The sequence below is a fragment of the Acinonyx jubatus genome, chromosome D3, assembly GCF_027475565.1.
Source record: "Acinonyx jubatus isolate Ajub_Pintada_27869175 chromosome D3, VMU_Ajub_asm_v1.0, whole genome shotgun sequence".
Taxonomy (NCBI): domain Eukaryota; kingdom Metazoa; phylum Chordata; class Mammalia; order Carnivora; family Felidae; genus Acinonyx; species Acinonyx jubatus.
This window is the reverse complement of record NC_069392.1, coordinates 79166262-79181039: the sequence shown is the minus strand read 5'-3', so window position 1 is coordinate 79181039 and position 14778 is coordinate 79166262. Positions and strand designations below refer to the sequence as shown.

The window sequence follows — 14778 nt, the reverse complement described above, 5'->3', positions numbered from 1 at the left end:
GAATGCATGAGACACAGTAAACGAGCCCCAAGTCCCCAAATGGTGGGTCTTGGAGACGGGATGACTTTTTCACTCAAAAGCCACAGAACTACAGGGCACGCTCCATGATGTGGACTGAAAGGAGCCAGAGCCAATAATTCACCTCAAGTGTAAAACATCTGGAAAAAGAAGAAAACGTAACAGATCTTGGCTCTAGGCCGCATCCCCGCCCCTACGTAAGAGCCGCAGTGCGCTTGCGCCCAGCCTGACTTCCACAAGGCCCGGGAGCGCTTCCGGCCTCCCGGCATCGCGAGACCCCGGGGCCGAGGCGAGACCCGAATGGCTGGAGACTGGGTAGCGCGCGTGCTGATGACGAAAGCGGAAGTGCTGAGGCCAGAGGCGGGACGAGAGCCCGGAGGGGGGGGGGCTCAGAATTGCGGAAGTTTTCTGAGAAGGGTCGGCGGCGCTCGGAGCGGCTTGCGGTTTTGGAACCAGTTCGCGAAGGGGAGGCGTCGCTCCGGGTCCGAGGGCTACCAGCCTGCGCACGTTTGAGGCAACACCGGGCGCGGTTCGACGTTGCCGCTGTTGGCTTCCTCTGCCCTAGTTCTTCCCCAGGGAGCCGCCTCGGATCTCCGCCATGGCATCCACCTCGTCCAATCTCCAGGTATCACTGTTCTCCCGCGCCCTGGAGAGCCGGAGCCGAGGGGCGGCGCGGGGTTAGGATTGGAGACAGGGGAGGAGGGAGGAAGCGGCCGCGCCCCTGGTGCCGGACGGAGGAGGGCGGCGCCCCCGCCCAGCCGCAGGTGGGAGGGTCGGGCGCTTTCCGCCCGCTCCGGGATCTCCCAAGCCCACCCGCTGTGCGAGACGCTTCACTTTTGTTGAGGTGGGTTTTCTTCCTCTTTTGAACAGAACTGGGCAGAGCTTTGAACCGGAGGCACAGACGCTCCAGTCACTGTAAGACAGAGAGGAAAGAACGTAATGTTTGCAAAGCACTGGTGATCTTAGTTCTCCGTCTCAAGCTGGTGTAGCAAAGCCCTTCTCTTTTAGCTGTCAGGTGAATAGAAACGTGAGGACAGTCTTGGAATTTGAGGAATCCGTCAGTTCATTGAGCTGTGCATTCATGTGCACTCTGCCATGGCTCCCAAAATGTATCTAGAAACAGGGTGTGTTCTTAAGCTTTGTGGCTCCACCTCCCCACCCTTACCGCAGTGAGTACAGTGTTTTGTACATAAATCGTAGAACCTTAAACTTTTAGACATGATTGTTGGACATCTGTGAGATTCATTGAGAAATTTGTGAAATAGTGCCTCCGATGCCCAGAATGGATCTGAGGTTTCAGAGGGATTTAGAATGTGACTTAGCCTCGAGGACTCCCAGTCCACCGGGTCATTTTGGGACAAAAGATCAGCATAAAATATTGAACCCTTGTCTTCGTCTTGCAGTCGTTGATGAGACATTCATTGAGTGTCCAGTACAAGCACTAAGGATAATGGAGGACCTGCTCGAACCTGGGTAATTGACAGGAAAGACCACTGAAAGTAGATACATTAAAGTAGAACTCAGAATTTCACACACAGAAAGAGGTAGGATAGGAAGGAGCTTTGGGGGATTTTTTTTTTAACGTTTATTTTGAGAAAGAGAGAGAGAGAGAGAGACAGAATGTGCGTGGGGGAGGGGCAGAGAGAGAGGGAGACACAGAATCCAAAGCAGGCTCCAGGCTCTGAGCTGTCAGCACAGAGCCCGACGTGGGTCTGGAACTTACCAACCGCGAGGTCATGACCTGAGCAGAAGTGGGTCGCTTAACCAACTGAGCCACCCAGGCGTCCCTTTCTTGGGATTTTTACCTTGAAAATCAACCCAAAAGATTATGAAAATAAATGTTTTATATGTCTCAGAATGTTATAATTGCAACTATGGCTTATTCCTTAGAATGAAGAATAAGTCATGTGTTGATTTTTGTGTGTATCTTTTCCAACAGGGTTGCATTAGACTAAGATATAACAATCTCCACTTAGCGTTGACTTTTTTTGTAGCCCATTCAGAAAGGGTCTTTTCGGTAAATGTTTTTGGAAAAAGTATTGTTTCTTTGATAAAAGTATTGTTTCTTTAATATCAACAGTGATTTCTTTTGAAGTGTCTTGTCTTCATATTTGTTGGTTTTTTAGTTAACTCTTTATTTCATCAGCTTTTCGCTTGTCAAAACTGCATGTAATTTGGACATTCTGCAACATAATTTTCATCCATTTACTGGTACCTTTTTCCTTTTTTTTTTTTTTAAGGCTTTTATTTTTTGAGAGCCAGCATGAGTGGGGGAGGGGCAAAGAGAGAGGGGGACAGGGGATCCGAAGCAGGCTCTGCGCTGACAGGCTGACAGCAGCAAGCCCGATGATGCTGGGCTCCAACTCAACTCGAGAACTGCAAGATCATGACCTGAGCCGAAGTCGGGTGCTCAACCCACTGAGCCACCCAGGCGCCCCTGTTTTTTCTTTTGCAAGAATTGCACTTTGGTTTTATGGTCAGTTTGCGTCATATTTGAATTGGGTTGTTGGATGTTCCTTAATGAATCGGCTAGAGGTTGACACAAATGAAAGGCACGTTGCTAGTTTTAAACGGGGAGAGATGTTTAATTTTATGGTGGTTGGGTCATAGGTGCACTTTCTCATTCAAACCTTTTTAACCTTCTAACCTAGAAAATTTGGATGAAGAATATTCTTAAACAGCAAATAACTTTCCCACCAAACAAGGCAAAACTCCCCATAACCAGGAGCTCATAACTAATGGAGGAATGCAGATAACTAAAACTCAAAATTATAAAATAACACAATAGTGCTATGATAGAATTAAAGGTTAGTATAGGAGGGCAGAAAGGAAGGGCTTATCTAACTCTTCAAAAGTAACTGAGAAATGTTCCACAGAGGAGATGATGTGAGCTTAGATAATGTGTAAGGTGCCGACACTAACTGTCCGCCGGGTGTTTGGTGTGATCTTAATCCTCAAAGCAACTCTTCAAGGCGAATATTACTTCAGTTTCATGGTATAAGAATCCAAAGTTTATTAAGGTTATGATTTAACCCAAGACATGCAGTTAGTATAGAAGACAGTTTCGAATCCAGGTTTATGTGTTAGACATTTGTACTTTTTTCACTATGAAGTTATGCCTTCTTGGACCAGAAAATGGGATGCATTCCAGGTAAAGAAAAAGAATATATGCCTCAGTCTAGAAGTGCAATAAACCTTAGAGAGGGTTGGCAGAAATTGCGAGTAATGCAGTATACATAGAACTCCAGGTTTACTCAGTCGTAAATGTGCCATACATTTTGCTAAGTCTTAGGGAATCATAAAAGAAATATATCATCCTTGAAATGCAAGGGCTTACATTCTGATGTGAAAAGACATATAAAGTGGCTGGGGCGCCTTGATGGCTCAGTCGGTTAAGTGCCCGACATCAGCTCAGGTCATGATCTCACAGTTCATGGGTCCGAACCCCGTGTCAGGCTCTGTGGTGACAGCTCAGAGCTTGGAGCCTGCTTCAAATTCTGTGTCTCCCTCTCTCTCTGTTCCTCCCCCACTCTTTCTCTCTCTCTCTCAAAAAATGAATAAACGTTAAAAAAATTTTTAAGTGGCTAACAGGGATACTGTGTGATCTTTGGAAATGTGTAACAGAGGCAGTGGAAATTTAGAGGAAGCATAGGATAGGCGACTTGGGGGTATCAGGGACACTTTGCAGCAGGAGGACCGTGACTGTGCCGAGTCTTAGAGAAGCTGGAGTTATGTGGGGAGATAACTGGATAGGATATTCCAGGTGAGGAGTACACTATAAACAAAGGCATGAAGTCTCAGTTGCCCCATTAGTTTGGCATGACTGGAACTGTGTGCATAAGGTGAGTGGACAAGCCTAGTTAGGCCATGGAAGGGTGTGTGCTAACACGGAGATGATTGGTCCTCATCCTGCTATAGTCAGGAGTCTGCGAAGGTAATATGCTCAGGGTTTTGTTTTAGAAGGAAACTACCATGCGTGCATGGGGGACAGCCAGACCGGTAGCCACCCTGGGCACATGGGAGACCAGTTAGGAGGCAGGGTTCTGTGTGATGGGAGATGGGGAGGTCCAAAGTAGTGTAGTACCTCTTAAAGAAGAAAGGATTAATCAAAGACAGATTGGAGAGGAAGAAGTCAGGCTTGGCTCTGCATTTAGAAAGAGGGGTGCGGAGGAGGCTGAGTTTTCGCCCCTCTTCCTGGGTTGGATATCTCAGTGGGGAAGAATTGGGTCTGGGATTACAAGAAGAGGCACATATTTGGGCGCAGGTGATCTTGAACTTTTTGGGTTTGAAATGCATGTACAGGCAACCAAGTGGAAATGTTCCATGAGCAGTTGGAGACATATGTGTGGAACTAGAGGGAGAGAGCTGGAAACAAGCACTGGAGAGTTATTAGCATACAGATGGTAGCAGAGGTTGAGGGTATCTTGGAGAGTTCATAGCATGAGGAGGAACAAGAAGGCTGTGGAATCTTGGCATAGAAGGAGAGAAAACAGGGAGCCTGCAAAAGAGTCGCCGCACAGTCAAGAGTAGAACTGAGAGAGAAGGGTGCCATGGAGGCCGGAGGAGGAGGCCGAGTCCAGATGTCTGCTTTGAGGGTTGAAGGCTGCGGACAGAGTTAGGTCATTGCGAGACCTGGCAGGCAGCAGGAAGCATTGGAGGAGTCAAGAAAGCATGACGCACTCGGGGTTCTCTTTGGGATTTTGCTCCGGAGGTGAAGAGATACGTAAGATGTTAACCAGGGAGGAACCTAGAAACTGGGGAGAGCCAGCGGGTTTTCGTTTGTGTTTTGGAGGTATGAGTCTGACGTAGGACTTTACGTATGTTTTAATGCTGAGGAAGGCCCCAATTAAAAAAAAAAAAAGGTTACGTTGGGGAGAGCAGCAGAATGGGCATGTGATTGATAGAGTGGATGTCAGAGAAGGAAGATGGGGGTGGTCTCCCGAGCCCAGGGGAGAGAAATAGCATGGACAGGCAGGAAAACATCCAGTGGAGGAAAGTTGTTAGAGATGATCGGGGTGGAATAACCAAAAGGAAGAAGATTCTGAGAAAGCAGTAGGGGATTTTTTTCCCTTCGTTCGGCAATGTTATTAAGTGCCCAGTGTGTGCCAGGCACCGGCTCTGGGGTGGGGGGAGAACCAGAGCAGGGGCAGAGTGCAGCCTCTGCAGTAGATTAGGGAGGGCCTCTCTGAGGACTTGGCATTTGAACTGTGAAAAAGAGACTGTCCTGCGCCTGTTGGGGAAGAACATTCTAGGCCGAGGGATCAGCCGTGCGCAGGCTTCCTGAGTAAAGGCGAACTAACAGGTTTGGGGTGAGATCTGGAAGGAGCCAGGGCACACACAGGTCATTTAAGGCCCTGTCGACCGTGAGCCAGCATCTGGGTTTTATTAACTACCGTGCGAACCCACCGAAGAGGGCCCATCGTTGGCTGCCAGGTGGACTCCGGGGTGTTGAGTGTGGAAGCAGGCTGACCACTCGGGAGGCTCGGTGGTAGTTTTGAATCACGTGCGATGGAAGTGGTCAGGGTTAGGAATAACTGGCACTCCCAAACCACACCAGAAACAATCACTTCATTTCAGATGAAAAATGCTGATAGAACCAAGGTTGAAGTGGGGTGTTCAGCAAGGGAAAAAGAGATACATACCCTCAAATCATTTTTGATTAAAGGTTTAACATGCACCGTCCAGTAGTAGCTACGTGTGACTATTTAAATTTATGTATTTATTTTAATTTTTTTATGTTTATTTATTTTTGAGAGACAGAGCACAAGCAGGGTAGGGGCAGAGAGAGAAAGAGAGGGAGACACAGAATCTGAAGCAGGCCCCAGGCTCTGAGCTGTCAGCACAGAGCTTGTTGAGGGGCTCGAACTCAAGAACTGTGAGATCATGACTTGAGCTGGAAGTCGGACACTTAACTGACTGAGCCACCCAGGCGCCTCTATTTAAATTTAAATTTTACTCAAAATTTAGAACTCGTCAGTCACACTAGCCATGGGTGCTCAGAAGCCGATTGTAGCTAGTGGCTCACAGTTGGACAGTGCAAATACAGGCCTGTCCGTCATCAAAGAAGGGCTGGTTTAAAGTCATTGTTACCGTATTTGGAGCTAGGTAATTAAATACCAACTGTAAGAGTTTTCCTTAACCATCACTGTGGTGCTGAAAATAGGACTGACTGCTAATGAGGAGAACATATAGCTAGAGAGGTGAGCGGCACAGCAATTCAAAATAATAGAAGAAAATTGTATCTAGAATAAGAAAGAACTTATTTCTCCCGCATGGCTTAGCCATGGAGTCTTCTAGGTGCATTTTTATGTGACAAGGTGCCCCAGTCCACCGGTTGCCCACACGTATGAGTGCTATGAGTTCACCCTTGATATCCCACCTAGCTTACCAGACTTTTGAAAATTTAGCATCAAATTCAGCTATTTGAACTGTGCAACATCTTATCAATTCTACCATTTTTTTTGCCTCCTGCAACAACAGAGGGAAGGTCTGTTCCTCCTATTTACAGCTTTCATTCCATCTATGCATTCCATTAGCAACTGCTTCAAAATATAATATTCTCACGTATGGTTGGTTTGGGATTGTTTGAGTGGTTTTTTTCTTATGTGCTGATTTTTAATATAGCATAACCATGATCCTTTTTTTCTACTGGCTCTTTTGTTGAATACAGTTTTACTACTTAGATTCATCCAGGTGGAATGTTTTAATAAACCATGCTTGTTATTTACAAGTGTGTGTGTGTGTGTGTGTGTGTGTTTAAATATTAAAGATGGTTTTTTAATGAAGGTTTTATTTTGCTATAACCATGGGTTCACATGCGATGGTGAGAAATCATATAGAGGGGTTCTGTGGACCCTTCACCCATTTGCTCCCAGTGGTAGCATTTTATAAAACTATAGTACAGTATAACCCGGATGTTGACATTGATACATTCCACCAGTCTTACTCAGATTTTCCAGTTTTACTTGTATTCATGTACAGTGTGTGTGTGTGTGTGTGTGTGTGTGTGTGTGTGTGTGTGTGTGTGTGTAGAGCTGTGGTAAGTTCCTGGATCCTCCATCAAAGTCGTGATACAGAATAGTTCTACCCACAGGGACCCCTCCTGTGGCCCTTTTATAAATTTTTTTAGTGTATTTTTATTTTTTGAGAGATAGAGAAAGAAACAGCATGTGGGGGCAGGGCAGAGGAATAGGGAGGGAGAGAATCTTAAGCAGGCTCCCCACCCAGCACAGTCTCACCACCATGAAATCCTCACCTGGGCTGAAATCAAGAGTCAGATGCTTACACAGACCTTTTTTTTTTTTTTTAATTTTTATTTATTTTTGAGAGAGACAGAATGCGAATGGGTTAGGGGCAGAGAGAGAGGGAGACACTGAATCTGAAGCAGGATCCAGGCTCTGAGCTGTCAGCACAGAGCCCGACGCAGGACTTGAACTCACGAACCGTGAGATCATGACCTGAGCCGAAGTCGGACGCTCAACCAACTGAGCCACCCAGGCGCCCTCAAGAGTCAGATGCTTAACTAACTGAGCCACCAAGGAGCCCCCTGTTGCCCTTTTAGAACCACAATCACCTCTCTTTCTCGCCACCCCCCCCCCCACCATCCCTGTTTCCTGACAATACTAATATGCTCTCCATCTCTGGTTTTGTCATTTCCAGAAAGTTATATAAATGGAATCGTACGATACGTAACTTTCTGGGATATGTAACTTTCTGGAATCTGTTCTTCCTCAAGATCCATTCATGTTGTGTGTATCAAAGTAGTTTCTTTTTGTAACTGAACGGTACTCCTTGGTATGGGTGTAGCACAGTTTGTTTAACCATGCTGTATGGTTGAAGGACATCCGGAATGTTCATGTATAAATTTTTGTGTGAACAGAAGTCTTCATTTCTCTGGGGTAAATACCCAGGAGTGCAGTCACTGGTTCATATGGTAGCTGCACGTTTAGATTTGTGAAAAAAAGCAAAACAAAACAAAAACAAAACCGTTTCCCAGAGTGACTCTACCATTTTACATCCTACCCGCAATGTGTAAGTGATCCAGTTCTCTGGAGCGTTTGGTATTATTGTCACCTTTTTTTTTTTTTTTTTTAAAGCCATTCTGATACATGTTTCAAGATATCTCATGGTGGTTTTAATTTGCATTTCTCTAATGGCTAGTGATGTTAAACATCTTTTTGTGTGCTCCTTTACCGTGTGTATATCCTCTTTGGTGAAATGTCTGTTTATGTCTTCAGCCCATTTTCTACTTGGATTGTTTTTAAATTGTTGAGTTTTGGGAGTTCTTTCTATTCTAAAATACTAGTCCTGTTATAAATATGTAGTTTGCAAATATTTCTCCCAGTCTGTAGCTTGTCTTTTCATCCTTTTAATAGGATTTTTTACAGACTAAAACTTTTATAATTTGATAAGGTCCAATTTATCATTTTTCTTTTCTTTCTTTTCTTTTTTTTTTTTTTTTGAGGTATAATTGACATATATTCATTTCAGGTGTACAACAGGATTCATTTTTTTTTTTTTGTATGCGGTGTGAGATGACACCACAGTAAGTCTAGCTAACACCTGTCACCTTTCATTGTTACAAAAATGGTTTTCCTGTGATGAGAATTTTAAGACACTCTCTTAGCAACTTTCAAATATGCAACACAGTGTTACTAACTGTAGTCACCGTACTGTATATTACATCCCTATGACATTTATTTTATAACTAGAGGTTTGGATCTTTGGACTCCCTTCACCTGTTTCACCTTTCCCCACCTCTGGTAACTACCTGGATGTTCTCTGTATCTATTAGCTTGGATTTATTTGTGGATGTTTTCTCTTTCAATTTCACACATAAATGAGATCATGTGGTATTTGTCTTTCTTTGACTTCTTTCATTTAGCGTAATGCCCTTAATTCTATTCATGTTGTCACACATGTCAAGATTTCCTTCTTTTTATGGCTAAATAATATTCCATTGTGTACGTAACCACATTCTCTATCCATTCGTCTGTCTGTGGACACTTAGGTTGTTTCCGTAAGTTGGCTATTTTAAATAATGCTGCATTGAACATTGAGGTGCATGTATCTTTCGACAAAGTTCATGTTTTTGTTTTCTCTGGATAAATAGTGAAATTGCTGAATCATATGGTGGTTCTATTTTTAATTTTTTGAGGAACCTCCATAGTGTTTTCCACAGCGGCTGCACCAGTTACAGTCCCACCAACAGTGTACAAGGGTTCCCTTTTGTCCACATCCTCACCAATACTTGCTATTTCTTGTTTTATTGATCATAGCCATTCTAACAGATGTGAGGTCACAGCTCATTGTAGTTTCAATTTGCATTTCCCTGATGATTGGTGATCTTGAGTGCTGTTTCAAATACCTGTTGGGCGTTTGTATGTCTTTGGGAAAATATCTGTTCAGAGCCTCGAGTCATTTTTTAATTGGGTTGCTTGGTTTTTTTGCCGTTGAGTTTTATGAGTTCTTCTCTCTACACACTGGATATTAACCCTTTAGCAGGACACGATTTGTAAATATTTTCTCCCATGTGGTAGGTTGCTTTTTCATTTTGTTGATGGTTTCCTTTGCTGTGCAGAAGCTTTTTAGTTTGATGGAGTCCCACTTGTTCATCTTTGTTTTTGTTGCCTTTGCTTTTGGTGTCAAATCCAAAAAATCATCACCAAGACTGGAGTTGGAGCTTAACTTGCCTGTATTTCCTTCAAGGAGTTTTATGGTGTCAGGTGTTCTGTTCAGATCTTTTGAGTTAATTTTTGTGGATGGTGTAAGGTAGTGGTCCAGTTTCGTTCTTTTGCATTTTGCTGTCCAGTTTTCCCAACACTATTTATTGAAGAGACTGTCCTTTCCTCTTTGGGTATTCTTGACTCGTTTGTGGTGAGTTAATTCACTGTACATACATAGGTTTATTTCTGGGCTCTCTATTCTGTCCCATTGATATATGTGTCTGTCTTTATGCCAGTCCCATATTGTTTTCATTTTATATATTGTGTTTTTTGGCACATATAGTCTAAGAACTTTGCCTAGCCCTAGATGCTGGAGATTTTCAGTTTTTTCTAAGGATTTTATGGTTTCATATTTTATATTAAAGTCCATGATCCATTGTGATTTAATTTTTTTTCAACCTACAACAACCTTAACTTATTATCTCCGTTTCTGTGGGTTAGAAGTCCAGGTCGAGCATCGCTCAGTGGGGCTCTAGCTCAGAGTCTCACCAGGCTGACCGAGGTGTCAGCAGGGCTGCGTTTTTGTCTGTTTGGTGGTTGTTCATGAAGTCTCTGGGGATGTGTCTGCTTCTAAACACATGTGTGTTGTTGGCAGATTTCAGTTTCATGTGGTTGTCAGCCAGGTTCTTTTGCTTGGATGCCAGTGTGGTCGGGTGGATTTTCATCAGGCTTCTATTCTTTCTGACCTCTCCTGCCTCCTATCTCCTACTTCCAGCTAGAGAAAATTCTCTGCTTTTAAGAACTTCGGGATTTTTTTTAAGGTTTTATTTAATTTCTAGTTAGTTAAATGCAGTGTAACATTAGTTACAGGTGTACAGTGTAGTGAGTTAATTTTTGTGGTTTAGGTCAAGATTCTCTCTGTCTTTTTTTATTTCTTTATTTTTTTTTGCTAAAGATGTCTGATTGCTCCAGCACTGTTTCTTCCGCCATTAACTTGCTTTTGCAAATTTGTCAAAAGTCCGTTAACATATTTGTATGGGTCTGTTTCTAGGGGTTTTGTGTTTTTTGGGTTTTTTTTAAATACCACAAAAGTCCATGTTCATTATGGACACTTTTAGAAGATGAGAAAAAGCAGAAAAAGAAGAAATTGAGTCTTATCAAAAATGAGCTGTGTTAAATTTCTCTACATCTTTTTCCTGGGTTTTGCTTGTTTTTGCTATTGTTTCAAATAGTTGAACTCCTGCTATATGTAAAAATTGTATTGTGCTTTTAAAAAAATCCCATTATAGACATTTTTCCATATTGTGAATGTTTTAATATTATTTTAATGATCCTATAATATACCATTGTGTGGCATCTGTTGGCTGTTTAAAATTAATGTTTCCAAGCTTTGTTTTTGTTTTTTAAAAAGACCCCTCTGGTTACTGTCTTACTGGATTAAAAGATTTGGGCATTTTCAGATTCTTGCAATTTCATTGCCCCATTGCTTCTGAGGGGGTTTTACACCATTTACATTTTACTATTGTTATATATTTATCTATAACAGCATTGAATTTCTGAGAATTCCCCTGAATACTTTTAACTTGAATTTTCATATTATTTGATTATTCCTTACTAGCTTTAAGCTTGACTTATGTTGAATGAAAATTAATGAGAATCTTAGTGATTGGTACTAGGTAAAAGTAGTAGTCAGCATTTACCCATTTAACAAATGTCGTTCACGTTTTGTAAATCATTATGATGTATAGTAACATGCAATTGAGATTTAGGGAAAACAGGTGGACTTGTTTTAAGATTGCTTTTACTTATTTATTTAAAAATATTTATTTTGGGGAGAACACGGGGCGGGGGGGAGGGACGGGCAGAGAAGGGGACAGAGGATCTGAAGCAGGCTCTGCGCTAACAGACCGACAGCAGCGAGCCCCGTGTGGGGCTCGAACTCATGAACGGCGAGATCATGACCTGAGCCGAAGTCAGACACTCAGCCAACCGACTGAGCCACCCAGGTGTCCCTGAGGTTGCTTTTAGTTTAAAAAAAAAAAAAGAGAGAAGGAAAAAAACACGTTCAATATGACCATTTACATCACAGTGTTGTTGCTTATTTGATTTTGATGATATGATTTTGCCTCCCTTCAAACAGAAAGCAATAGATCTTGCTAGCAAAGCAGCCCAGGAAGACAAAGCTGGGAACTATGAGGAAGCTCTTCAACTCTACCAACACGCGGTTCAGTATTTTCTCCATGTAGTTAAATGTAAGGCCATAGTTTGTTTTCTGTTTTAAAACGTTAAAGGAAAAGATTGTTCTGTTTCTTTTATAAAAGTTGAAATATAATGCCAGAAAATTCTAAACCATCCATTTGCAAAATATTCCCGGTAGCTTGTTAATAATTTTTAAGTGGTCGGCAAACAAATGTGCATAGCTATCCTAGTTATTGTTACTTTGTCTACCTAAAAATATTAAAATGCCATATAATCGATGTAAATAGTTTTTATTTTACTGGCGATATACCCACATTATATACGAACCACATTTTCGAAGCGTCTCTGAAAATACTCTCTTAAGTACTTTAAAAAAAGGTTGGGAGCCATTTTGTTCGTATGTTTTCCAAATACGTACTGCATGTTTCCCACGCACCAGGTACTGTTTTAGGCACCAGGATGCGACGGTGAGGGGAAAGTGGGTAAAAACCCTGCCTCCGTGGATCTTCAGCGTAGGCTGAGCATACGACAAAAGTGTCTCTCTGGCAAACTGAAAGTTATTTGTTACTGAAAACTTCAGCGGTTGGATAATTTAGGATTTTCTTTTGAGCTTCTTCATTTCATGTTGAGGTTTTTCTGTCAAATAAAAGTGAAACTAAAAATGAATCCTAAGATAATTGGGGCCGGTCCTTGCCCTGCATGGACTGCCCAAGTCGGCTTTTGAAATAGCTCCCGCAGAGGCCTTTGTGGAGTAAAATTACTGTATTGGGAGCACCTGTAACATACGGAATTTCCGGCATTCTTCTACCATGAGATGAAACTTACGTAGACATTAATGGAAACGGTTGATATTACTTTTGTTGGTCTTAGAATTGGTTTTATGCGAGAGCAGCCACTTTCAGCTGTCCGCACAAAATGTTAAAGGAAGAATAGAAAACCCACAGAATATTACATAATTTCTTCTTATTATTTAGCATTAATTTAATATATCCTAGTGTCTTGCTCAGATTTCTTTCTGCCTCAGACCCGCTGTTGGCTTCCAGCCCTACTGGAGGGAAGTGGACAAGAGTTGGTGATGGTTGGTTACGAGGCTTAGAGATACCCTTCCTCCCTCCCCCCCCCCCCAACTAGATTGTCCGTGTCTCAAAAGTGTGTCTAAGAGTTTAAACCTGTCCATGTAGAAGACTAATGGAAAAATCTCTCTCACTTCCCTTTAATAGATGAAGCCCAGGGTGATAAAGCCAAGCAGAGTATCAGGGCAAAGTGTACAGAGTATCTTGATAGAGCAGAAAAACTAAAGGAGTACCTGAAAAAGAAAGAGAAAACTCCACAGAAGCCAGTGAAAGAGGGACAGCCGAATCCAGCGGAGGAGAAAGGGTATGTATTTTAGAGTGTTAGACTTTATTATATCTACTTAAAAGAGAAAACTACATTTAACTTGTGAAATCCATTTCTTTTGTTTAAACCAGCTGTTGGCAACCCAGGACTCAGAGGCCAAATCTGACCCACTGCCAGTTTTTGTAAGCAAAGTCTTACCAGAACATAGTCTCTTACGTCTAAGAAAATGAGATTGTGGGACCTTGCTGTCTGGCCTGGTTGGGTTTGCAGGCAGGAGGTTCTGGTCAGCTGTACGGGGACTGTGACGCTCACTGTTCGTGGTGTGCAGTGGCGCAAGTTACTTGGGTAATCCCTGTGGTCGCCGGGAAGGGAGTGCCTTGCAGGCAAGGCTTTGGGGCAGCTTCCGAAGGCCATTTCAAAGGACATAAGGAATGGAAGAACTAGAGGTGACCGGCTGCTTCAGACTGCACGGAAGGGTTTGAGGAAAACCGCAAGTTCAGCGTTTTATATCCTCTGTTCAAGACATGGTCAGGGAATCGGCGGTTCCTGTGACACCTGAGAATATTTTCTCTTCTGTACCTACAGCACTGACATAACAAAAATCAGACCCCACCTGATCTTGCGGATTACTGCATTTCAACATGGAATCAACTTTAGGGTTTCTTACATGAAAGTTGGGCCATTTACTGGCGGACTAATGAAACCATTGGAAAAATTTTAGTTAACCTCGAATGACCCCCTGACTCTTCCTGAGACTCCTTTGCTGGGAGAAATGTCCTCTCCTCCCTGCGAGTTGAGGACCCTGTGGGGTCCACTCCTGAGATGGCTCCCTAGCAGGGGGATACCAATTCTGTATTGAATAGCAGGACCCATCTTGGCCAATTTAAGCAAAAACGGATTTATTACAGGTCTTAACCTTATAGATCTGGGGGAGGGCGGGCAGGGAATCCAGCTTGGATTCCGTAGCATTAGGAGAAATGCCCGCCTCCCCCAGGGTGGTTCTGGTAAGGATCCGAGGCCTCCTGGTGCCAGGCAGGAGGACCTCCGCCCAGCTCCCTCCGCAAAGCCAGGGTGTTTCCTCTCAGGCATGGTCTCCTTGCACGCAGCGGCCACCTCAGCTGCTTGCCTCCGCCTTCTCGGAGGAGCTTCAGTCTCCTGAGGGGCCCCAGCTGCAAGGAAGCCCGGGCAGGGCAGTTGTGCGAAAGCACCGTCTTCATTGTGCAAGAAAGCACGGTGGGACGAGGCTGGAGTGGGCGTCAGGTGAATCGTTTGGCGGTCTCCACCCCACCTGTAACCCCACCATCCTAGGATAACCAAGCCAGTCCCATTTGGGGGAAAAGATGTCTAGCTTTTTAATCCCCCTTTATATTTGATATGTAAAAAATGATGTAATGCCATATTTTTTGCTTTACCACTTTTTCATTCAACATCGTGTCGTAAATATCTTTCCAATAAACTATTTCTACATCATTTTCAAATACTACAATGTGTTCTATCATATACTAATCCCTATAATTAAGCATACTCTATTTCTAATTTTTTCCCCTTTGGGAACAGT

At 43.2% G+C, this 14778-nt stretch overlaps 1 protein-coding gene across 1 annotated transcript in view; it reads left to right on the top strand.

Annotated features, from left to right (window-relative positions):
* The first annotated feature begins 347 nt into the window (after positions 1 to 347).
* Positions 348 to 14778, top strand: part of VPS4B (vacuolar protein sorting 4 homolog B) — a 31641-nt gene continuing 17210 nt past the window's right edge. Inside the window, exons 1-3 of the mRNA XM_015083249.3 lie at positions 348 to 643; positions 11824 to 11935; positions 13103 to 13259. Coding sequence (XP_014938735.1) covers positions 617 to 643; positions 11824 to 11935; positions 13103 to 13259 — 296 coding nt within the window. The 5' untranslated portion in view covers positions 348 to 616. The remainder of the gene's footprint in view (positions 644 to 11823; positions 11936 to 13102; positions 13260 to 14778) is intronic.